At 42.7% G+C, this 26,122-nt stretch overlaps 1 protein-coding gene across 6 annotated transcripts in view; it reads left to right on the forward strand.

Moving 5' to 3' along the window:
* OSBPL3 (oxysterol binding protein like 3) overlaps positions 1 to 26,122 on the forward strand; it is a 191,801-nt gene that overhangs the window by 100,248 nt on the left and 65,431 nt on the right. For all 6 annotated transcript variants that reach the window (XM_067042457.1, XM_067042460.1, XM_067042459.1 and 3 more), the window contains 5 exons: positions 18,653 to 18,769; positions 19,221 to 19,274; positions 20,812 to 20,925; positions 23,293 to 23,460; positions 24,052 to 24,175. In XM_067042457.1, the coding sequence (XP_066898558.1) occupies positions 18,653 to 18,769; positions 19,221 to 19,274; positions 20,812 to 20,925; positions 23,293 to 23,460; positions 24,052 to 24,175 (577 nt within the window). The remainder of the gene's footprint in view (positions 1 to 18,652; positions 18,770 to 19,220; positions 19,275 to 20,811; positions 20,926 to 23,292; positions 23,461 to 24,051; positions 24,176 to 26,122) is intronic.

Here is a 26,122-nt window from a genome sequence, read left to right on the forward strand (position 1 = left end):
GTCGATGTAGGAACAGCCTTTAAATATAATTTTATCAAGATAATTTTAGGAGGAAGGTATGCCTAGTGATTAGAGCTTGAACTCTCCCACCTTGGTTTCACTCAATAATTAATTCTGTAACCTTAAACTCTCTAAGCCTCAGTTTTCTCATCAATAAAATTGGAATAATAATAGTTCTTTTCTCATACAGTTATTGTGAGGATTAGAACTAAAGCATATAATGTAGGGTCAGACTCATAGTAGGTGCTGAGTTAATATTAGTGTTTATTTTTATTTTTATAGTTAACATTAATTTGAATTTCATTCCTATATGTGATAGAAAACCTAAATTTTCATAGTGAGTAGTTCTACTTTTTGCCCCTAGAAACTTGCAGGCATCATACATGTACCTACCCATAGCTTGTTAGTGTTGTACAAAGGTCCACAAAACTATACAATGTATATATGAATGTATACTTTAAAATAAAATGTATCTTACTTTATACATATTAACAAAGTACTTTTAGGGAAGAATGTGACAATGTTTAATATATGAGCTACATTTGATATCTTGAACATAGGACGTAACCTGTACCTAAAGCAAATGGAAAAAGTGTTAAATTCGTTTATTTTTTTATTTTTTATTTTTTTTTGCGGTATACGGGCCTCTCACTGTAGTGGCCTCTCCCGTTGCGGAGCACAGGCTCCACGACCATGGCTCACGGGCCCAGCCGCTCCGCGGCATGTGGGATCTTCCCGGACCGGGGCACGAACCCGTGTCCCCTGCATCGGCAGGCGGACTCTCAACCACTGCGCCACCAGGGAAGCCCCTCGTTTATTTATTTGTTTGTTTGTTTACTTTGTTATGTGAGATCTTAGCTGTGGCTTGCATCTCTTTAGTTGTGGCACGTGGGCTCCTTAGTTGTGGCTCACTGGCTCCTTAGTTGAGGCACGTGGGCTCCTTTTTTGTGACATACAAACTCTTAGTTGCAGAATGCATGTGGGATCTAGTTCCCTGACCAGGGATTGAACCCGGACCCCCTGCATTGGGGGTGCGGAGTCTTATCCACTGCACCACCAGGGAAGTCCCAGGCGTTAAATTCTTATCCCATTCTGTTCTGCTGGGTTTTGTCCTTGCATGAGTGTCCTTGTATGTCCTTTCCCCATGCATTCACATGCATTGTGTTGAGAAGGATTCTGCAGTTGAGTCTGGGTTCAGTGGGAAAGAGTGCCATGTTTTCAGTAACGGCTCATGGGACTCCACAGGGTGAGTGGCAGGATGGGTGCCACATTTGTCACCCGTTAGTGATATTAGAGGGCTGAAATCAAGGGAAAGTCTTTATATTCTGCTGTTGCAGGAACTTCTGGCAAGTGAAGTTCACCTCAGGTCTCCATCTTCTGCTTCCTTTGCAGGGATGTCGTGAGAGAAAATTTAGTATTTTCACTGGCTAAAAGCCATTGAAGCTCATTGGAGAAAGGTCCTCTGTAAATTTAAGAAACAATTACTGATGAGCTCCCTTTACTTTGGCGAATTCTGGAGCCAGAAGTGAGATGTCCTTGTTTCAAGAACCCTGATACTCTGCACAAGAAGTAGATCTCTTTGAAATAGACCGTCATTTAGATATAGCACCTTTACCAGATAGGAATCCATTCTCCTTGCAGGATATCTCCAACTAAAGGAGCCCAGCTTACACAGAGAATAGGTTGTTGGTCCCTTCTGACTGTCTTCATCACACCCCATTCCTTGTAGTGTTCTAAGTCAGTCTTTGCTTCACTTTTCTTCCCCATCGCAGGCTTTGGCTCAGCTATCCGCTTTAGCTAGATTAAATCATATGAAACTGTTTTGCCCTTTTGAATTTTGCGATTTTCTTGAAAAGAATCTTCATTTATTGCTTTAGTCCTTTAAAAATAATTTTTATAGGGCTTCCCTGGTGGCACAGTGGTTGAGAGTCCACCTGCCGATGCAGGGGACATGGGTTCGTGCCCCCGTCCAGGAGGATCCCACATGCCACGGAGCAGCTGGGCCCGTGAGCCATGGCCGCTGAGCCTGCGCGTCCGGAGCCTGTGCTCTGCAACGGGAGAGGCCACAGCAGTGAGAGGCCCACGTACCGCAAAATAATAATAATAATAATAATTTTTATAAAAAATAATATATGCTCTCTGTAGATCATTTCCAACATACATGCAGTCTATGTGAATTTCAATACTTTAGTTTTAAGTGGCTGCTTGATAGGTCAAATAAAGTGAAGCTGAGAATGACCGTTGGTTGTGGAGGTCATGGGTGACATTGCTGAGTGGTTTCCTTGGAGTGGTGGGCATGAAAGTCTGGTTTAAGTCCGTTCATGAGAAAATAGGAACAGAGGAAGAGGGTACCCCAGTTCTGCCAGGCACCAGACAGGAGTTAAGAGAGGCCTTCACAAATGTTCTGTTTGGGAATCTTCAGTTTGGCTAATGCCATGCCTAACACAGCCTTGTTCTCTCCTCTCTTGATTAATTCATTGGTTTGAAAGAGTGTGTAGTTCTTTGAGTCCGGGGTCCTATTTATACATCTTTTGAGCTCTCACGGCACTGGCACGGGGCTTTGCACGTGGCAGATGCCAATTACTGGGCTAAATTTACTGCACACCAGCAGCAAATATCCCTCTTATCGAGGGCAGGTTGAAATGCATGAGCAGGTACATGTGGGGAATGGGGACAAAAAGCCACAAATTCCCCAGCTCCCTCACTCTGGTGACAGACATATGAGGATTTCAAAAAATGAACAAGGACCTCTCCATTGAGTTTTTCCTGGCAAATGATGAAATCCCTAAATACTTTCTAAACCTGGGGTCTCCAGACAATCTGCTCTGTTGGAAAGTATGGAACAGAAGTAAAGACTGTCTTTGTTTTAACTGACCTGTATTCACATTGGCTCTGCTTTTTGCTAGCTGGATGACCTTGTCATGTTATAGAAAGCCTCTGAGTCTTGGTTCTTTCAGCTGTGAATTGTAGATAATTTTGCTTCCTTTTGAAAACTAAATGAAATAATAAATGCAGAGTACCTGGGCTGCACATGGTAGACATTCGGTAAGTGTGGATTAAATGAATGAATGAATAAGCATGTGGTTGCTGGGTAGAAAGACTGCAATTCACAAAGCTCTATACATATATTAAGTAGGTTAAGGAATGTCTAAGTGGGAGAGAGAATCGCTATTTCAAAACCTGTAAAATATGAGTAATTTCCTCTTGTCTTTTTCCCACTGCCCCTTACATTTCCTTCCTAGAACTTTCAAAGTAACACATTTCAGAAGCCAGACTGTGCTAGAGATGAATGAATAGGTTTTGTCTTTTTTGAAAGAGTTCTATATATGCCCTAATTTTTATTTCTTCATCCAATATCCATTGAGAACCTATTACTAAGAGACCATGAGCAGGGAGATGTGAAGCTACTAAGGATAGGACAGCTGAACACATCACTACAAATAAGAAATCAACTCTTGATTGGGAAGACTGTGGATTGTAAAGAGAGCATGGCTTCCGTTCTTTTTTTTTGATTTGCTGTGTAAGTTAGAAATCTGGAACTGAATCCTTCCAAAATAATTAACAGTGCTTCTCTCATTATTGCAGGGGATTTGAAATGGAGAGATCTATTGCTATGTAAGTCTCCATACAATTATGCAATTTATTCTTGTCACCCTCTTGTCCCTGGGGCAATCTGAGGTGGCCTTTGAGCTCTCCCAGGGTCACCTGATGAGAATTTATTCATGCAGGCTCTTAGATTATGCTGTACTTCAGGGAGCCCAGGGTGGCTGGGCTTGCTGCCAGAACCCATAAGACACAGGAGTTGAATGGGAGAGAATTTTCCAAGAACGGTGAATTAAAGCTATAGTGTTCAGGTGTTTATGATTTCAGCTCTCTGGGTATTGAAAATATGTAGTTCCATTTATTTCTTTTAATTCATTGTGTCTTTACACACTGAGATTTACCAGCTGCCTTTTGTAAGTATGGGCTGAATAAACACCACAATAAAGACCCGTCAAGGAAGAGTGGCTTGGGAATGGCATGGCTGTGTCATGCATCATTCTGTGATGGTCACAGAAAGTAAAAGGCAACGAGCATGAAGTTGCTTGAGAGCCAGATAGCCTGAGTTTAAATCTTGGGCTGTTTATAAGCTGTTTGACCTTGGGCAAGGTCCTTAATCCCCCTGTGCCTTGTGTCACATAAGGTTGTGACAGTTGCTTCAGTTAGAAGAGAGCCAGCACGTAGTGTTATGTAAGTGTTTGGCACATAAACCATTCACCTTCCAGAAGCAGGAGTCCCAGGAGCCCTCAAGCAGTACCACATGGTGACACTGCTTCCCTGTTTCATCCTTTCAGCTGCTAGGCTGGTGGCACTGTGCAGAGGCAGACGGCTAGGCTTCTGTCTAGGCTGCTCTGAAAAGAGTCAGCAAGGGACTCTAGAAGTTAACAAGCACCTTTACAGCTCATAAGATCCTTTCCTACTCTCCTTTGGAGTCTCAAAACAACCCAACGAGGTTTGTATTTTTTCTATGCTTTAGAAAGAAAACAGGGCCCAATTAACTGCTGGTTTAGAGTCACACAGTTAAGAAGTGGTAGAGGGTCAGGCAGCCATCTGTTTGAAGAACACTAGGTTTCTTTAGATGCTAGAAAGCTTCTTTAGAAGTTAATTCAAGTTCCACGTGCCCTATGTACAAATGATTGTTGTTTAAACAAACCTCCAGAAGCCAACACTCTGTGAATGCAGGGGCAAGAGTAACACAGATGAGGGAAGCAGCCATAAGGCTCACCCAGGTCTGTTTGTCCAGAGCTGTTATTTTTTTCTGGTGGCTCCAACAGAGAAAAATAATTAACTATATAGTTCCATTGTAGTTTTTCAGATCCCATGCCCTTTCTGAGCCTTTTACTTCTCCTTACTGCCTACCTTTTGGTCACACCTATGGTTGTGACATTATGCACTGAAAGTAGGAAGGGCGAAGACCCAGCACTCAATTCTCAATATATTTCTACTCTGAGTAGATCTTGTAAAGAAAAAAACAAACATTTGATACAGGAAGAAATGAAAACTTCAGCTAAAATGATGTATTTGAATCGTCAGGGTTTCCTTGTCACTTTGCATGTCTACAAATGACAGCTGCCTTCCACACTCTGAAGAACACAAGAAACCAAACTCCTAAAACACTTCTGGAAGTTACTGATCCATCCAAACTGTTCTGCAATTCCAGAGTAACACACAGAGCAAGTATATTTTGGTGGGTTTTAGAAACACTAGTTTGATAGAAACTACATGGATACCTTAAGAGAATCAGTGTATTTATTCATGGTTGGCATTGGCCATAGTGCAGGATACAGGAAGGCAGAACCGATTCAGATGCTTTTGTTGAGAGCAAAACTTACTAGCTTTGCAGTCACTAGATGTTTTTCTAGGAGTTATAGATGCATATGTGAACCAAAGTGACTCAACAGTTCTTTCCCAAGGAGGGGAAAGTCTGAGTCTACTACAGTGATGTGATGCTATTAAAATATTGATACTGGGCTTCCCTGGTGGCGCAGTGGTTGAGAGTCCGCCTGCCGATGCAGGGGACATGGAATCGTGCCCCGGTCCGGGAGGATCCCACATGCCGCGGAGCGGCTGGGGCCGTGAGCCATGGCTGCTGAGCATGTGCATCCGGAGCCTGTGCTCAGCAACGGGAGAGGCCACAACAGTCAGAGGCCTGAGTACTGCAAAAAAAAAAAAAAAAAAAGAAAAAAAAAAATGATACTAAAGGCCTAGCAGTGACAGTGTAAGTAGGACAGAGGCAAACCAGGAGACTTCCCTGGAATAATCTGACATCTCTCTAAGGTCCTCTACACCCTGAACCTACCATCGAGTCCATCTGTGTCTCCCTCTGCACCTCTACACAAGCTCCCACCACAACCAAAATCACCTCCTCTCTATTCTCGCTCCAGATGAGTCACTTTCCTGGCAGTCTCTGGCCTAGTGGTCCCTCTTCCCCTGTGTAGTAGGCTGAATGGTCCCCCACCCCCAAAGATATATCTATATCCTAGTCCTTGGAACTTGTGAAGGTTACCTTATTAGGTAAAAGATGTAATTAATTTAAGAATCTTGAGATGAGGAGAACATCCTGGATTATCCGGGTCAACCCCAAGTTCAGTGACCGGTGTCCTTATAAGAAACACACAGAGAGAAGACAGACATGGAGGAGAAGGTGATGTGTGTGAAGACGGAGGCAGAGATCTGGGTGATGGGAATACAAGCCAAGGAACGCCAAGGCCACCAGAAACTGGAAGGGGCAAGGAACGCTATTATAGACTGAATGTTTGTGTCTGTGCTTGCCCCACCCCAGTGCATAAGTTGAAGCCCTGACCCCCAATATGATGACATTTAGAGGTGGGGCCTCTGGGGGATAGTTAGGTTCAGCTGAGGTCATGAGGGTGGTGCCGTCATCCTGGGATTAAGCCCTTATGAGAAGAGGACAGACGACAGAGCTTCTTGCTCTTAGGCGTGGAGGAAGAGCAGACAGCGAGAAGGCAGCTGTTTACAGGTCAGGGAGCGGGTTCTCACCAGGAACCGAATCTACCAGCACCTTTATCTTGGACTACCCTCCCAGTCTGTGATATTTTGTTACAGCAACCCAAGTTAAGACATACACATTCTCCCTTAGAGTCTCTGGAGGGAGCATAGCCCTGCTAATGCCTGAAGTTTGGACTTCTGGCTTCCAGAACTGTTAGAGGATAAATTTCTGTTGCTTTAAGTCACCAACGTTGTGGTAATTTGTCAGGGTAGCCTCAGAAACCCTGCTTCTCACACTGTGTCAGTTTTTCTGCATATCCCAGTTCAAGTCATTTCTCTAAGGTGGATCCAGCCCTGTGTGAGATTGTGCCTACCCTGGATCAGGAGTCTGCAGCAGGTTTATTTGAGACTCCCATTCAGCATTTACAAGTTTTCAACCGTGTGGTGTCTCTATTTTTAATGTACGTTAACTTTCTGAAGGCCAGCATTTAGTTTCACATCTTTGCATCTCCAGTACCTATATGGAGCTAAGCCTTAGACCTTTGAGTTCGAGACTACCCTGTTAAATGGAAGCTCAGTTATAACTAGAATATAACCTGCATAACACAAAAGCCATTCCTTTTTTGATTCATGAGGCTCTCCGGGATCTTAATCTGTTGCTAGGTTCTCATGATGAGAACCAGTTATTCTTATAGAGAGGTGAAAGAAAGTCACTGTTGATTTGGATCAAGGTTAAGGACGTTTATTGTGCTAAACTTCTGCCACCTTCTCCTATGATTTTTAAATCATATATGTATGCATTAATTAGCCAGAATGTACCTCTACTTTGATTGTACATTTCAATTAGCTCTGAAAAAATAGCTTTGAGTGCACTGTAAGAGAGAGTACTGTCATCAGCTAGCACCATCCAGCAATGGGGTGGGTTTTCTTGAGGAGCTGTGGTTGTCCTGTGCTTGGACTACAAAAGTGTTATATCTGAATACAGAGAGTCAGTGATTCTCACCAGGGCTCAGACGCCAAAGGGCGGAGCTCTATGATATGCCAAAAAAGGTATGATTTTTTTAAATTTAAAGGTAATAAAGATAAAACACTGAACAGCGCTGGAAGGTATAAAACGAAGCAGAAGTCTCCCCACCGTCGTGCCTTTGGTCTAGTCCCACTCACGTAAGAGTCTGTATTAGAGATTTTCCGTTATCTCATGGTATGTGTCCATGTGGTGAGTTAGCCCAGCATCTCCTACACAAGGCCGTCTGCCACTATGGAAACGTGGTCATTCTAAGGAAGGGGTAATGGAAAGGGTACTGAGTTGGGGTCAAAGGACTGGGTCCTGGTCCTCAGAAGTCCTTCATTCCTTGTTGTGGCCCTACTAAGATCGTTTCTCTTAGATTCCTCATCTCTAAAATGAAAGAGTTGGGTAACGTCCACATTCTCTCTCAAACTCTGGTGTTTAAAAGAAATATTTCATGACTCTATGGGATAAAACAAGTCATTACTGTATTCCCTGGAAAAAAAACTCAGAAGAGACTCTTGAGTCCCTTGGGTGCAGAGAGCTGTCCTGTCATCATTGGCTAACACACATGCATGCTAAGTGCCAGAACGTGCTGTCAGAGACAGACTCTGCTTGGGGAGAAAGTAGTCCTGGGGAAGGGGAGTAAGTGGCCTTGGATGGACTCTAATACACTTGTAGGTCATCTTATCCAGAGCTGATGTTGAACAGAGAAGTTCTGTGTGTGGTCTCCAGTCCACAGATGGGGTCCACCACTCAGTAGTTTATGATGGGCAAACTACTTTGGAGCTTCATTTTCCTCATCTGTAAAATGAGAATAATAATACCTTCATTACAGAATCATTGTGAGGCACACAGAAGTTATCCACCAAAGAGTAGTTGTTACCTGTATCACCATAATCACTACCACAATAGCGACTATAAAAACATTGCCACCACGCTCGTGGGCTGCATGGCCAGAGAAGAATGACATCTGTGGGGTTGGGTGTCTCCATCTTTAACAGTAGCTACAGCTCTTAAGAGGCTCTTATTTACAGAGGGAAAAGTGCATAAAAGATGCAGTCCATAGTCTTGAAGGTCTTGTTTACAATTGGGGGATATTTAACAAATATTAATAACCCACAGATTTATTTGACAATCTTAAAAAGTACCAATGTAATTATACCCATGAATGCTAAGTGAGCGATAAACAGGATAGAACTCATCATTATATGTGCATTAAAGTTTTTTGTTAATACTATTTTAATTATAAATCCACCTGTGGGCAACACAATTGGAAAGCATTTTTCTCTTATTTGGTACCCAAGATAGAAATGGCCTCAGGTGGAGTCACCGGCAGACCTGATAACTCCCATGCTTTTTCTCCCCTTGTCAGTATCTACTGCTGCCAATGACTCTCCTTTTCTTATCCTCACCTCTGGTGCTTTCTCAAGGGTTTACCCCGAAGACCAATTGCATATTCTCTATTATCTAAGTTATTAAGTCTCCAGGGTTTTGGTCTGGGTCTACCCAAATAATTAAGACTTAAGACATTTGGGAGCCTCAGTCACCTGAGTGTTTACCTTTCCACCCTGGTGTGGGTTGGTGAACTGCGGTTCTGTGTGTGAAGGGAGAGGAAGGACAGGGGCTGTTAGCAGGTCATGTGCTACTTCCCACGGAGCCTTCAGAATCTGAGCAGGCTCTTCACGGTTCAGTCTTCCTTTTTTTCCTTAATCTTCTCACTTAGATCCTAAGGTCAGGGATTGAACCTGAAGTTACTAGACTGAAGTTAATACTACTCATTTTTAATTTGTTTTTTTTTGGAGACTTTATCAACCAATATTTTATTTTCTTTTATTTCACTTTATTTCTTTGTATTATGATAACACTTAACATGAGATCTACTATCTTTACAAATTTTTAAGTGCACAGTACAATAGTATTGTTAACTTCTGGCACAGTGTTGTAAGCAAATCTCTAGAACTCACCTCACGTAACTGAGACTTTATACCCAGTTAATTGACATGAGGTTATGATGTAAGATTTAGAAGGGATCTCAAGCTCATTTATCCTGACCTCCTGCCTAGTCTAGGAATCCCTCTGCAACACCTATGCCAGCCTCTGCCAGAGCTCCCCAGTGACTAGGGAACATACTCTTTCATAGCCCTTGTCGTTTCTGTTATTTTTCATAGCACTAATTATTATCAGACAATCATCCTTTATGTAGAGGTGGAATCCAGGGCCTTATAATTCTCGCCCATTGGCCCTGGTTTTACCCTCAGAGCCTACTGAGTCAAATCCCAGTTCTTCAAGGCAGGCTGGTCTCCTAGAGTGTGGCTGCTTGGAGTGGTTCTGTGGTTTTAATTTTTCTTTCAGGTTTGTTGGTGTTCAAAAACTCTTAGCTGAGGAAGAAACAATTGACAAGAAGCAACAACTCCCAAGTGTCAGTGATTGAAATATAAGTCCCGAATTGGTCTGACATCAGTTAAAGCTATCGTTATATTAACTGGAAATCTGTTGGCAAGCATTTCCATGTGTTTATAGTACAGTCATAAGAGATGATATTGATGATCCTGAGGCTTTAGAAGATTACACATGCCTTTAAAGTCATGTTAAATTGTGTTCCACGTGATTTAATGCTGGGGATTGCCTTGTGATTTTTAAAAACCTGATAAACAGACTAAATAAACAATCAGAACAACCCACTTTCCAGTCATGGCAGACAGAGGCAACCACAAAACTTCCTTTCACAACACTTTTCAGCTGCAGGAAGAATTTAAAGGTTTAAATCGTTTTCTATTTCTGACATCACTGCAAGGGCAGTGACTGAGAACCCAGCGTTTGAAAGGTGCAGAGGAGATGTATGCTGTGGAAACAGCTGTGCTGGAGGGAAGTGCTTTCAATTTGTGCACTCAGCAAGTATGGAAATGAACTTTGCCAGCTCATGAGCATGAATAAATCCTTAGTTGCCTTTCCCACCACAAAGCAGCTTTCTATATTTGGCACTTTTAGATGTTCAGTGAAACAGACTGAATTTAATGCCAGATGACAGTGCCAGACTGTCTCCAGTTAAACTCAAGTAAAGACGTTAAGAAGCCGCTTCCCCCTACCCAGTCCTATTTCTCTCTCCACCTGATATTCATGGGGAGCTTTAAGCCTGACGCCCCCAGGGCAGATATCAGCCCAGCTGTGTTGGGCTAAGTCAGCAGGGCCTGATCTCCCCTGGGCCCAGGCCCACCTGCACTGTGTTTCACAGGGTGCTCAGCTCAGGGTGCATGTCCTCCTCCTGGGTCACTGGTATGTGAAGCACAGTAGGAGCCACTTCCTGCCACCCGGTGCCTTTAGCCGAGAGAAAGTGGCATCTTTGCTTTTTTCTGTCCTGAGTACCAGTTCACTCCAATCCAGCACATATTATTAAAGTCCCTGACCCCAAGGGCTCTGTGAGGTCCTTTTTATAGCCTCTTGCTCCTCAGACTTATTCATTCAGCAAATATTTCTTTAGGGCGCCTATGTCACAGGTAGTTCCGTGATAAGAAATAAGCCCCAGTCTCTGTCCTCATGGTACCCACATTCTAGCTAGGGAGACAGTGCAAGTGAGGTCTGCAAGTGCTGAGGAGGGAGAGAATTTTTGCCCCGAGGCGGAGGTGGTATGGCGCTAAGTGAGAATTCGCCAGGCTGAGAAGTAGGTGGGGCAGCAGATGTTCCAGATGTAAGACAGCGAATGAGCAAAGACTTGGCAGCATTAAAATGCACAGGCTGATTTCCCGCCCCAGTTCAGGGGGATGCAGGATGGGAGATGTGGCAGCTCTGCTCAGGATCCCAGTCTTGCGTGTCTCTGTCTGTAGAGCAGGGCTTCTTGACTCCTTCAGATGCCTTTGGATCTTGGACTTACCCACCACCGTCCCCCTGCCCCATGGCATTTACTCTTTGTTCATCATCAGAATGTACATATTTAAATTACAGTAGGATATACAGCGTGCTATAATATGTAGCAGAATGATTGAAAATATCGATTTTGTAGTCACGTGACTTTATAGCGTGGGGAAAGTTACCTATTCTCTCTTCCTTGGTTTCCACATTCCAAAAATACTGGTTTCCAGGAAGACTGAGAGGGGATGAAAGTTAAGGGAGGAATATTTTTAGGGAAGTGAAACTATTTTGTATGTTATTGAAATGGTGGGTATATGACATTATGCATTTGGCAAAACTCATAGAACTGTATACCATAAAGAGTAACTCCTTAGTGTAAACTATGGACTTTAGTTAATAATGATGTATCATATTGGTTCATCTGTTTTTTAAAAAATGGGCCACATCAGTGCAAGATGTTCATAACAGAGAAAACTGTGTGTGGCGAGAGAGGAAGTGTATGGAACTTTTTGTAATTTCAATTTTCCTATAAACCTAAAACTGCTCTAAAAATAGTCTATTAGTTTTAAAAATGTAAAAAAAAATGAAGGTGCAATAAAGACATTTTTTAAAAAGATACTAATAGGGCTTCCCTGGTGGCGCAGTGGTTGAGAGTCTGCCTGCTGATGCAAGGGACACAGGTTCGTGCCCTGGTCTGGGAAGATGCCGCGGAGCAACTAAGCCCGTGAGCCATGGCCGCTGAGCCTGCGCGTCCGGAGCCTGTGCTCCGCAACGGGAGAGGCCACAACAGTGAGAGATCAGCGTACCGCAAAAAAAAAAAAAAAAGATACCAATAAGTCCAACATTGCAAGATTGTGAAAAGATTAAGCACAACAATGTACACATGGTGTTTAGAACACTTCCTGATAGATAATAAGTAATATTATTAATAATGTTAGCTATTGTAATTGCTTCATTAGTTTGGTCAACATATTTATTCATATCTACCATGGACCATTTTTTTCCCTCCAGTTTTATTGAGATATAATTGACATACAGCACTGTGTAAGTTTAAGGTGTACAGCATAATGATTTGACTTAAATATGTCATGAAATGATCATCACAATAAGTTTAGTGAACATCCATCATCTCAGATTCAAAATTAGAGAAATAGAAAAAAATTTTTTCTTCCATGTGATGAGAACTCTTAAGATTTATTCTTTTTTAAAAATTTATTTATTTTTGGCTGTGTTGTGTCTTCGTTGCTGCACGCGGGTTTTCTCTAGTTGCGGCGAGCGGGGGCTCCTCTTCATTGCCGTGCACAGGCCTCTCACTGCGGTGGCTTCTCTTGTGGAGCATGGGCTCTAGGTGTGTGGGCTTCGGTAGCTGTGGCTCGAAGGCTCCAGAGCGCAGGCTCAGTAGTTGTGGCGCACGGGCTTAGTTGCTCCGCAGCATGTGGGATCTTCCCGGACCAGGGTTCGAACCCATGTCTCCTGCACTGGCAGGCAGATTCTCAACCACTGTGCCACCAGGGAAGACCAGGATTTATTCTTAACCACTTTCATATACTATGCGTTATTAAGTAGTGAACAAGACAGGAAAGATTCCTGCTTTCATGGGGCTAGAAAGTATTCAATCATTTAATCTTTTTGTTGTGTATATTTTTGTATTTATATATTGTTTCAGTCTACCCCACTGGATAGTGTTTCCTGAGGCACTATTCTTTTGCGTTTTGAATGGCAGGCTGCCTAGAAGTGTGGATACATTTTATTATTATTATTTTTTAAATTATTATTATTATTTTTTGTGGTACGCGGGCCTCTCACTGTTGTGGCCTCTCCCGTTGCGGAGCACAGGCTCTGGACCCGCAGGTGCAGTGGCCATGGCTCACGGGCCCAGCCGCTCCGCGGCACGTGGGATCCTCCCAGACCGGGGCATGAACCTGTGTCCCCCGCATCGGCAGGCAGATTCTCAACCACTGCGCCACCAGGGAAGCCCTGTGGATACATTTTAATATCTCCTTGTTGACCAACCACCCAGTGCCATTTACTTGGTTTGAGATCTTAATCTATGTTCTTTGTTTGAGACCCCAACAATTAATAAACCTAGGAGAAATCTTTTCTTTCCTGCTGTATACTCAGTTCTTTGCTGGGGTTCTAAACAACTTAAAAAGATGGCCCCTACAACTGTTTGGGGACAGAAGAGCAAAGCACTGGGGATAAAAATGGAAAAAAAATACTAAATTACCTGGTAACGCACAGCAATACTACTGTCATTTACAGGAATACATGATTGATGTTGTTTGGGTAACTTAGGAATTTCATGGAACGAGAAAACTGAACTAAAATCTTGAAGCGTTTGTACGGGTGGCAAAGAACAAGAGAAGATTCTGGGAGCTTGGAAAAATACAAGTCAACTACAGCAGTGGAAATGACAAATATTATGTTGTATTCATTTTTACACTGCATGGAGAGTAGGACCTAGTGAGGTCCCATAAATGATTGTAGAAGTGGGGAGTCTTGGGAAATGAGGTTTGATGAGATCGGCGGGTAGTGGCGGGGAAACAGAGGAGAAGGGACATGGAAGATACACGTTCTGAAGATGAAACCAACAGGACTGACTTATAATAATCAAGCCCTTACAGTTTCAGAGTGATTTCACTATATTGTGTCCGGGTCTGGCATTCCTTCTCACAGAATTGGTGTCAGGATCAGCAGTGGGTTTGGTTTTAACCCCATCATACCAATGTCCCCTTTTTGTGACCAGTATTTCAGTGAAGCCTTTACTCTCCTCAAATGAAATTCATTATTAATTTATATAATTGCCCACATAATTTTGAAAATATCAACATAACACTTTACTGTGAATAAAGGAAACTTCAGAGAAGTGGTTGAAGTATACATTATAATATGTAAAAGCCCAGGGGCTTCCCTGGTGGCGCAGTGGTTGAGAATCCGCCTGCAGATGCAGGAGACACGGGTTCGTGCCCCGGTCCGGGAAGATCCCACATGCCGCGGAGCAACTAAGCCCGTGAGCCATGGCCGCTAGGCCTGCGCGTCCGGAGCCTGTGCTCCGCAACGGGAGAGGCCACAACAGTGAGAGGCCCGCATACCGCAAAAAAAAAAAAAAAAAAAAAAATGTAAAAGCCCAGACATGACTATACCAGAAGACATAATGAAGTGGTCAGATACACCTATATGTGGGGTGACGGCTACTAATGCAGACCCATAGAGGTGTGTTAATAACTCACATACCGCAAGTGGCACGGGCTTTAGTGACACGATTCTGCAAAATGGTGGGTGACTCTTGCTAAAGTCCCAAACAGGAGGAAGTACAATCTTATCTCAATTATTCAGTAGTTGCATTCCCAAGAATTCAGAGTGTGTTAAAAACCATGCAAAAATACTTTGGTAAGTACATGAAAGAGAGTTAAGTTCTGTGCTCGAATAATTATAAATGGGTTTCACCTATGAAAATGTCTCTTGGCACTTTAGAAAATCTTGCGGTTATGGGACAACTTCTTTATTGTGCAAGACTAAGACATTTCAAGACATCTAACGTTCCTGGTCCCCAGCCATTAGCTGCCAGAGACCAACCCCCCACCCCATCACTGTGACAACTAAAAGTGCCCCCAAGGTTTCACAGCCTGAGAGAAGAGTAACCACTGAGAACCACTGGCTGGATGCTGGCTCTTAGGTTTCAGCCTCATGACTCAAGGACGGTGACAGATAAGGAAGTTGGGAGGGGGAGGATTTGGGTGTTGAGCCAGAAAAGGAGTTGCCTGCAGTGCTTTCTTCCTCAGTCAAGGAGAGCCTTCACTTTCTTAAATTCTTCAAATCTGTCTCTTCCAACCTCGTAAGAGTTTCAAGTTCTGAGCCCAGATAGAAGATGAAGTGAGGGAAAAAAGAAGATATTTTGTAGTAATAAGTGCAAACCCTGTTTGACTTATTTACCTTAAAAGCCAAGAAACCCAGTCTAGTCCCCTGCCCTCCACATTGGCTCATTGGTAGGCATACACTGTGTCTCAAGAGTTCAGGAGAAATCTAGTTCTAACATGAATCCTTGAAACATTGTTGAAATTTAAGCCTTGTTATCCTTTAAACTATAGGTGTGATCTCATTCCATTTGTTTTTCAGTTTTGTAAAGTATGCAATAACGTCTAATCCCTCTTGGCATTTGCATTTTGCACAATTGAATGTCTTCAACAGATGTGCACGATGGTCTGGTATTAGCACTCTGCCTGTTGCCTTTTGCTTGGGAGTCTTAAACAAATCAAAAGGACTTGATTTTCTTAGAGTACTTTTTAGAAGATTTCGAGCCTTAGATTTTCATTTAACAGTGATAACACACATACACCTTCTTTCACAAGTGTGAATGTGCTGTATTTCATTTGTAAATAGTCATTTAGCCCAAAGATACTGGGCATACTTCAAATGCAAGCCAGTGAATGATATTCCAAGAACATAAGTCTGTTTTCAACCTTATTCCAGGACCAAGTTTATGCATTTGTCAATCAGATGCATACTATTCACAGGATAACAGGTTAGGCACATTGAGGAAATCAGAAGTGAACAGACACTTTAGAGCCTCAAGGAGTCTATTATCCAGTCCAGGGATGATAAAACCTCACATATACAATCATAAGCAGAAGGTGAGATGAAATACTGATGGAGTCTCTAGGGATGCAATAGTACTTTCCTCTGAAGAAGGCTTCCTGGAGGAGGTGAAATTTTTAACTTGATGATTTTAACGATTCATTAAAATCTTGACAAGCAAGACACTTTTTGAGGACTGGTTTTTTTGAGCTGAAATAAATGTGAGCAGAATTTGTGTGTTTGTGTGGCTTCCCATCACTTAATATTATGCATTCTCCATTTATTGTCTGAATGTAATTAAGTGACTGAATAATTGGTAATAATTGCTACAAAGAATCTCATTTGACATTTTTACCTTTTTGAAAAAGTCCTCTAATTTAAGAGCTGAATCTAAGCTTTGGTTTTTCCATTGAAGAATTCAACTTTTACAACTCCAGATTTCAACCAGTGCTGTGTTTGAAAACCCGGGATATACCTTAAGCCTTATTGAGAGTAAGGTGCAATCAAACATAAGGCAGATCTGTCAGGATGGTTATACAAAGCGTTCAGCCAGTAAGGTAGGAAAATGGTCTTGCTACCAGATGTTTTCCATGTATTGAACTTGAGGACAACACAGACACCGAGCCAGAGCACCCAGGACTCTCTGTGGTTCCATGCCCTCCCCATTAGACCATCTGCTTCCTGGGACTTGGGTCTAATTGCTTCTGTTCCAGGTTATTAAGGTCCATCTCCCAGCCCCTCTGGCCTCTGCCTGTACCAAGTACAAATCTGCAGGCTGCAGAGTTGACTAAGAGCAAGTTATTCAACATGAAATTTGGCCCAGATGACATGTTTGTCTCTTGAGATATCTGCACCCCAGTTTTCGTTGTAGCATTATCTACAGTAGCCACAACATGGAAACAATCTAAGTGCCCATTGGATGGGTGAATGGATAAAGAAAATGTAAGATGTATATGTATCCCCTGCAAATGTAAGATTCCATATATTCCATATATATACATACACACAATGGAATATTATTCAGCCATAAAAAGGAAATCCTGCCTTTTGTGACAACATGGATGGATCTTGAGGATATTATGCTAAGTGAAACAAATCAGAGAAAGATAAATACTGTATGTTCTCACATTCAGAATCTAAAGAATCCAAACTCATAGAAGGAGAGAATAGAATGGTGGCTGCCAGGGGCAGACGGTGGGGGAAATGGAGAGAATGTTGGTCAAATGGTACAAATTCCCAGCTGTAAGATGAATAAGCTCTGGGGATCTAATGTATAGCATGGTGACTATAATTAACAATGTTATATACTTGAAAGCTGGTAAGAGAGTAGATCTTAAATGTTATCATCACACACCCCAAAAAATCAGTATGTTCTGTGAGGGAATAGAGGTGTATCAAATCATCACATTGTACATCTTAAACTTACGTATGTTATTTGCAAGTAATCTCAGTAAACCTGAGGAGGGGAAAGACATGTTTGTCAAAACTTAATTATCCTGTGTTGGAAATGTTTTCTCTCTGATCTGGATGGTAGGTATAGGTATATAAATTCTTCAAGTTACAATCTTAAGATTTGCACATTTCATGTATGTTATATCCCAACAAAAAATGTGGAAATAATAATAATAATAACCACTGAAGTTGCCAGTTTTGGTCTCTCCGGGGGTAATTTTGCAATAGTATGTGCATTTTCAATCATTTAAAAATAAATTTTTAGTATTTTTCTTTAGTATTCCTTTTAAAATTCTTTTCTAGTCAATTACTTGAAATAACCCAGGGCTAGGGCTTCCCTGGTGGCGCAGTGGTTGGGAGTCCGCCTGCCGATGCAGGGGACACGGGTTCGTGCACCAGTCTGGGAGGATCCCACATGCCGCGGAGCGGCTGGGCCCGTGAGCCATGGCTGCTGAGCCTGCGCGTCCGGAGCCTGTGCTCCGCAGCGGGAGAGGCCACAGCAGTGAGAGGCCCGCGTACCACAAAAAAAAAAAGAAAGAAAGAAAAAAAAAAAGAAATAACCCAAATAGCTAACAGTGGAAGATTTATAGTAATAACTACTTGTACCTCAAAATTGCAAACAGCTTAGTAGAGCAATAATTGCACCCTCCCCCCCACCAAAGTTTGTGAAACAAAAGAAAGGAGGAGAAAACAAAACTTCTGGGGAAGAGGATGAAAATACTTGTTGCAGAACCACCTTTTTGATGCTTCAAGATTTCCAACATTTAAATACCTAGCATTTGGAGGTAGTGTGACTAAATCATCATTTCGACCAACGTGTTGTGTTTACCAACTTGCATGCAGTCTCACACTTTTCAGCCAATTTTCCCAGCCACCCGTACCCCTCCTGCCTAGGCTCCATCCTGATGTCTGTAGCTTTGGGTTCAAATTCAGACCGAAGTCTAGTGGTAAGTGAAAATTACTGATGATGTCAAAGGGAACAAAAATAGAACTTACAGGAAAGTCTTTACCTTTAGCTGTGGTTGTCAAGGTTCAAGCACCAAAAAAGACGGAGACATTCCCTTCTGAGAGAGAGCTTTTCAAAAACAACAACAACAAAAAATTTGATGCCACTAAATTATAGCATTAAATCTGTAAAGGCAAATATTTGAATTTCTTCTCCCCAACACACCCAGCCAATCTCATCATCTTGGATGGATTTACTGATGGGATCGAGTGCTTCTTAACATTACTGTTTTTTCTAAAGATAGCCACTGAGCCTGAACTCTTTTGTTGGAACAGGACAGCTGGGAAGTGGTGGAAGGACTGAGGGGAGAGATCAATTACACCCAGGAGCCACCAATTCAGAAAGGATTTTTGCTGAAAAAAAGGAAATGGCCCTTGAAAGGCTGGCACAAGGTAAGAACTGGCCTGGGACACACCTTCGTTTGCACCTACACTCCCCACTCAGGACCCGGTTCTTAGGTACTTATATTTAATTTGAAGTTGAGCATGGAGACCAAGAGAAGGATGTTTAAATGGAATGTCTTCTTTTTTTTTTTTTTATTTCTTTTTGGCTGCATTGGGGCTTCGCTGCTTCGCGTGGGCTTTCTCTAGTGGCAAGCGAGGGCTACTCTTTCGCGGTGCGCGGGCTTCTCATTGCGGTGGCTTCTCTTGTTGCGGAGCACGGGCTCTAGGCGTGCGGGCTCAGTAGTTGTGGCACACGGGCTTAGTTGCTCTGAGGCATGTGGGATCATCCCAGACCAGGGATCAAAACCGTGTCCCCCGCACTGGCAGGTGGATTCTTAACCACTGCGCCACCAGGGAAGTCCCGGGAATGTCTTAATGAATTCTGCTTTATTCCCCGCAGAGATTCTTCTATCTGGACAGAGGAATCTTGAAATATGCCAAGAACCAAAGTGATGTAAGTCGTCTTGTTGATCCAGTACGCTATTGAAGAATTCTAAAGGGCTAGTGGTTGTCAGCTCATGGATGAGATTGTGCATATTTGGGAATTGCATTTCCCTAAACTGGAAATCAGGGAGGGGTGGTGGTTCCCTCTCAGGGAACAGAGGTGGCCGCTCCCCACTGTCCCTGCTCTGGGTTCTGGGTGGGCTCAGTTCACCCACCAAGTAGAGGTGCAGGAGCCCCTATCAACACCCTACTGGGTATCTGGGCATGGGTTGTGGTCGTTGTGCTGTGGGGTTCTCTGGGTGGGGGCAACCTCTTCACAGTGAGGTAACAGGAACAAAACAGGGAGCGTGTCCCTCCCACTGTTATGGGGACTGAGGGGTTTAGTGGAGAAGGCCCCTGGTGAAGGTGACAGGAGGTCCCCCTGTGTGTGGACACCAGCAGACAGCCCTGGAGGACTCGGAATGACTGCCGGTCCTGCCCTCGTAGGGGTCCCTCTCTCACCCAGCACTTCTCTCCTCCTGTCTTCCTCTCTTCGCCTCTCTCATGGTGCTCACCTTGTTGGGGCGAATGCAGAAACGTGCCCTAGTGCCTGACCCACCGTGGCCTGTATTAGCTTCCTTACTCCTCTTTTAATTTTTATTTTTAAATTTTTTTGTTTGGTTTCTTCAGCTTTTGAAGAAATTTTTAAATTAATTTTTATTGGATTTTAGTTGATTTGTAATGTTGTGTTACTTTCTGCTGTACAGCAAGGTGAATCAGTTATACATATAACCATTCTTGTTTAGATTCCATTCCCATACGGGTCATTACAGAGTATTGAGTAGAGTTCCCTGTGCTATACAGTAGGTCCTTATTAGTTATCTATTTTATATACTAGTGTGTATATGTCAATCCCAGGCTCCTAATTTATCCCCCCCCTTCCCCTTTGGTAACCATATTACTCAGCCATAAAAAAGAATGAAATAATGCGATTTGCAGCTACATGGATGGACCTAGAGATTGTCATATTGAGTGAAGTAAGTCAGACAAAGACAATTATCGTCTGATATTGCTTATATGTGGAATCTAAAAAATGGTACAAGTGAACCTATTTACCAAACAGAAATGGAGTCACAGATGTAGAAAACAAACTTACTCCTCTTTTTAAGTCACTTCCAAATGAATTTAGACATCGGAAACTATTTCTGCAGGAGGCGGTGAAGTTAACAGGTGAATTAACTGTCATAGGAGTCATGGGGCTAACTTTCTAGTCTCCTCACCTTCTTGCTTCCTCACTTAGCAGTGTGCAAACTGCTTGTTACATAACCCTCTGTAATTCAGCCTCCCGTCTGTAAAAGGGGAGATGTTTCCTCCCTCACAGGTTAAATAGGATGATGTGTGTATAGGGCTAAGCTCCGTGCTAGTTCACGCTAAGTACTGGAGAAGCGTAGTTATTATGTTTACTGTTAGTGGGTGTGGAAAGGGAGGGTAGAGGGAAAGAGTGTTAAGGATGTTCTGATGGTTTTTAACACCGTGGTTCTCAAGGGGCCCCCTTTGTGCCTCTGCAGATAGAGAGAGAGAAGCTGCATGGCTGCATTGATGTCGGGCTCTCAGTGATGTCTGTGAAGAAGTCATCAAAGTGCATAGATCTGGACACCGAGGAGCACATTTACCATCTGAAGGTGACACTGCTTCCCAGATGCTGTCTCCTGTTGCACAGAGTTCCTTTATGTTGTGAAGGGATTGTCGGTTACAGTACTGTTGGTGATGCCTTTTCAATTTCAAAACATCCAGCCAACATGTAGAAGATCTTCATTATGAAAGTATTTCTAAGGATATATCTATTGATATCTGGATGGGACAGTTCTTCATTGGGTAGGACTGTCTCATACACTGCTGAACGTTTAGCCTCCTTGTCTCTTATCCCCTAAATCCCCCCCTGCCTTGCGATTGTGACATCAGTAACAAAAAACCAAAAAAACAGAAAGCCTCATGTTTCCAAATACAAACCCCCTCTACCCCCAGGCAGTACCATCTTTAGTGAAGAACCATTTACCATAGGTTAAAATGTTTCCTGAAATAAAATATGATCTTTAGTCTGAGAAGCCCCATCTGACAACTTCGACTAAATTTATAGGGATTCCATTAAAATTCTCATACCACAATGATGTCGAAAATTTTTTCCCCTAAAGGATGGCTCTCCAAATAGTATCTCTGAAAGCTGCTTAACTACCCTCTTCTGCCCCTTCTTCTGCAGGTGGTATAGATAGTTAAAAGCATGAAGCAAGAGCTTTGGAGATACAGATCTGGCTCAGATCTTGACTGCCTGGCTACTTACAAGCTTTCAGCCTTTGACAAATTATTTAACCTCTGAAAGTCTCCGTTTTCTCACCACCCTCCCACCCAACAATGGGAGTTGCAGTGCTCATCCTGTAGGACTGCACGTAGAAAACTTGACGTAATGCCTGACCCACGGGAAGCTCGATACGTTTATGTATTACATACAACTATTAGGTGGTACCCGAGTGTTAGAAATTAATTGAGAAAATGTTGAGTCTTTTCGTACTTGGACAAATTACTTGGAATATTGGGAATGGGGGCTGCGCTTTGGGAAAATAAAAGCATGAGATTATGAACTCCCCATCTTAATGCGTCCCTGTCCTCCCCATAGCACGTCGTGGTACTTGGGCACACACATGCTTAGCACATACGTGGGCTTGATTGCCCCCACGGCAAAGACGTCTCCAGCCCCACCCTGTCGATGTGCCGAGGGTGAGAAGCCCTGCTGTATGCAATTACCTACAGCCACAGACCTAGGGGCTTAGGCTTAGGGAACAGTACGGATTTGACCGTCCTGGGCGGTCAGTTAACAACATCTGGGAAATGAAGTACATTTCAAGAACATAATTTAAAGGACACAAATAGATGTGAGTCTGTTTGTGTCGCTTCTACTTGTAAACGACACATCCAGTACCACCTGGAGGGGTTTTTTAAGTCTTGTACTTCTAATCAACATAACAAACATAAACACGGATGGAACACTTCCTAAGTGAAGGATGTTGCTGACATTTATTTCCACATCCTTGCTTTCAGTAGCAGCATTAGTAAAGATTTTAACTGAATTGACCTGGATTTTTCTTCTTGGAAGTTAACCTACCATACATCCTTTTGGGGTCTTTTAAATTGCCACTTCATGAGTCTCTGTGTTCTCGTATATAGATATCTATCATTTTTCATTTTGAAAGTATCAATACACCATCATACACACACAAATATTGACTATTGAGGAATATCTATGGTACTTAGGTGCTTGTTATATTCTTTTTAGTACTTTTATGCACATTTGAACTACTTTATAATAAAAGTTACTAGTTACAAACCTTACTCTTTATAGAAATTATACATTGATAGTCACTCCTGGGGAGAATGGCTAAAAGTTTGTATATGTGTGTTTGAAAAATCCTGGAAATCACTGATAAAGCTTTATCAGATTTTTGTTTTCTAAGAGTGGGAGAAATGTTCTTTTAAGTAACCTTCACATTCATTAACGTATATTCCTCAGCAACATATTCTTTGTCAGAGAAGATTAACAAGATTAAATATTTTAGGAAGAATTTATTAATTCATTCCAGTTCAGAGAAGATTGGTCTGAAAAGTCTGAATTATAAAAGAGTTTTTTTAAAAAATGGTGCTAATATTTTCAGTACGGTTAGTAGAAACTGGGACAAGAGAACTTGGAACTACTTTAAGAGATGGATAAATGTAAATTTCAGCTTATTTATTCTTTAATATTTCATAATAATACATAACAATTGGAGTCTTTCATAGAATGCCTAAATGTAGAGTTTATGAAGACCATTTTTACTCTCCATCTCCTTCTCCAGCTTGTTCCATAGACTACATAAATGTAAATGAAGTCAATAAACTAGTATTTCCACATTTCTACACACGACAGCATGAAGAGGTGCTAGGAGTGACCTCAATGTGATGACTAATTGTTCCTTAGAGTGACTGACATTCTCGTCTCATTTCAACCCAACATAATCTAGGTAAAGTCAGAGGAAGTCTTTGATGAGTGGGTATCCAAACTTCGCCACCACAGAATGTATCGTCAGAATGAAATCGCCATGTTTCCACATGAAGTTAATCATTTTTTCCCAGGATCTGCTGTCACAGACTCTGGTTCTGGGGTCTTGGACACCATTTCCAGTAGGAAGGTAAAGATTTGCCGATAATGAATCTGAAGGAAGGTGGCTTTGTTTGTGGGGGGGAGTCTGCTCTCGGGGGCTGTGTCTGAGGTAGGAAGGGTTTGTGGGGAGGAGCAGGGTAAGCTTGATCTGGGATTTCATTAGTCTGTGCGTCCACTCAGTCAGAACGAGGGCCAGAGGGCATCTATTAATGCTGAGAGTGTAACTGGAGAACAGCACGTATGGAGGGATTTAATATCCCTGAAAGCTCCAGCTTTCTCTTGACCCGTTTGACTTCAGTTGGCTTTCAGGTTGTAACATGCAAGAGGTGCACTTATAGTCATACAGAATTGCAAAATCTTTCCCAACATTTGTGTCATTTTTTCAGTGTGATTATCACTTGACAGGAGGAGAAATCAGGGGCCCGTAGCATGGTATGGCCACGCGGGTAATAGCTGGAGGTCTCAGGGTCTCCAGTGGAGTGCTTTGCTAGAACCTTCTTCCTTATTATGGGCAGATGGCTTCCATTAGCTACAAGCCCACTTTATTATCCTTTACCCTAAAGTGTTCCCACCAAGCTCTGTTTTCATTTATAATGTGCTTTTGTCATCTGTGGAACAGGGTAGCAGTATATCAAATCAGAATTCGTTTCAAACCGGAAGCAATTTATCATTTTCTTCTGGTGGTGAGACTCGAGTTCCATTATGGTTACAGTCTTCAGAGGACATGGAAAAATGCTCTAAAGGTAGAGTGACTCGAAACCTCTGCTTCTTTCTGTCAAAACCTCTGCTCTTAGATTACACTGGTTTGGTATTCAGACCCCAGATGAATTTGTATCCTCCCCCTTCGCTGGTCTACATTCCCTGTCATATTTTGCTTATGAAGTCTGCACTTGTGATCAACAAAAGGCACTTTCCTTTAGAGTTTTATGTCTTCCCCTGGGTGTGCCTGCAGACAGGTTTCCTTTTCTGTTCTTTAAGCACTGATGCCTGATTTCCATATGGCCTACTAAATCACAGAATCCAGGGACGGGGTCTGCACAGTTTGCTATATTTTTTTAAGGCCAAAAATGCATCTGATACACATCCAAGAATTTAAATCACTGTTCCAGAGGTGAGTGGGTGAACCAAATGGAGATCCCCACCGAACAGGTGTTCTCTACTCTGGCTGCACATTAGAATCGCCAAGAGAGCTTTAAAAATTCAGGATACGCATGCCTGGGTCCCAAAGAATCTTTTAAAATTAGTGTGGGGTGGAGCCCTGGCATCACTAGTTTTCCCACAGTTCCTCAAGTGATTCTGATAAGGAGCCAGGGTTGAGAACCCTTTATCCTATGGAAGCTTTGTGTTCTCAACCTTAATTAGCTAAGAATCACCCAAGGAACTAAAAAAAAAAAAAAAGTCACCAGTGGGATTGGGGGTGGTCTAATTTAATTGCCTGGGGATGGGACTTGGACATAGGTGATTTTAAAAATTTCACCAGTTGATTTTTAAAGTGTAGCCACAATTGAGAACCACTATCAGAGAAAGATGCCTGAAAATGGCATTTTTGCCTGTTGAATGCAGATATCACCACACCTGGAGCCATATAAGTGTTGCCCTCCCAATAAATATGAGCTTCACTGAGTGACATTTTGGGACAGCACTCCCTGAAGTGTTTTCCCTGGATCAGCAGCATTGGCCTGGCCTTGGAACCTATTAGAAATACGAATTCTCAGCTTCAACTCAGATAGACTGAATCAGAAACTGGGGGGGTGGAGCCCAGCAATCTGATTGAACAAGTTCTCTGGGTGATTCTGACGATCCCAAAGTTTGAGAGCCACCCTCTTTAGGCTTTTGGACCTTGATTTCTCAGGAGAAATAGCCACCGTCATCCAGTGAACAGCACACTGAGAACTAGCTTTTGAGTTAGTGACCCAGGAACTGGACTGAGGATGCTCGTAGGTCCTCTCAGGTCAATCTGTAGAGGACCATCATGGTCCTCTTGCAGGTCCATGATTGACAACGTTATCCTTAGAGACCAATACACGCTTCATTTTTTTTTTTTTTTTTTTTTTTTTTTGGTGGTACGCGGGCCTCTCACTGTTGTGGCCTCTCCCATTGCGGAGCACAGGCTCCGGACGCGCAGGCTCAGCGGCCATGGCTCACGGGCCCAGCCTCTTCGCGGCACGTGGGATCTTCCCGGACCAGGGCACGAACCCGTGTCCCCTGCATCGGCAGGCAGATTCTCAACCACTGCACCACCAGGGAAGCCCACGCTTCATTTTAATTTCATTCATTTAACTTGTGTTGGGTCCTTACAATCGGATAGTGACAGCCTGTTCCTGAAAGATTAGAAGTAATGATCATGGTGGTGGTGATGATGATGATAAAGACTGATTTATTTAGTGCTTACCATATGCTGGGTACTCTAAAATCACTCTGCATTTATCAACTCATTTTTAACTCAACTATCCTATGAGATAGGTATATAATTACCCCCGTTTTCCAGATGAGGAAACTGAGACACAAAGAAGTTATGTAATTTAACCAAGATTCGCAGTTCGTAAAGTACATTCAAACTGCGGCAGCATGGTTCTCCAGATGTATGCCCTTAACCACAATGGTCTATTGCCTCTCCTGTAAGAAGGGGAGTGAAGTTTCCTACCCTTATGAGATGTAAAAGCCAAAAGAGATCAATGAGACAAGTAGCC

This window comes from Kogia breviceps, chromosome 9 (assembly GCF_026419965.1).
Source record: "Kogia breviceps isolate mKogBre1 chromosome 9, mKogBre1 haplotype 1, whole genome shotgun sequence".
Classification (NCBI taxonomy): domain Eukaryota; kingdom Metazoa; phylum Chordata; class Mammalia; order Artiodactyla; family Physeteridae; genus Kogia; species Kogia breviceps.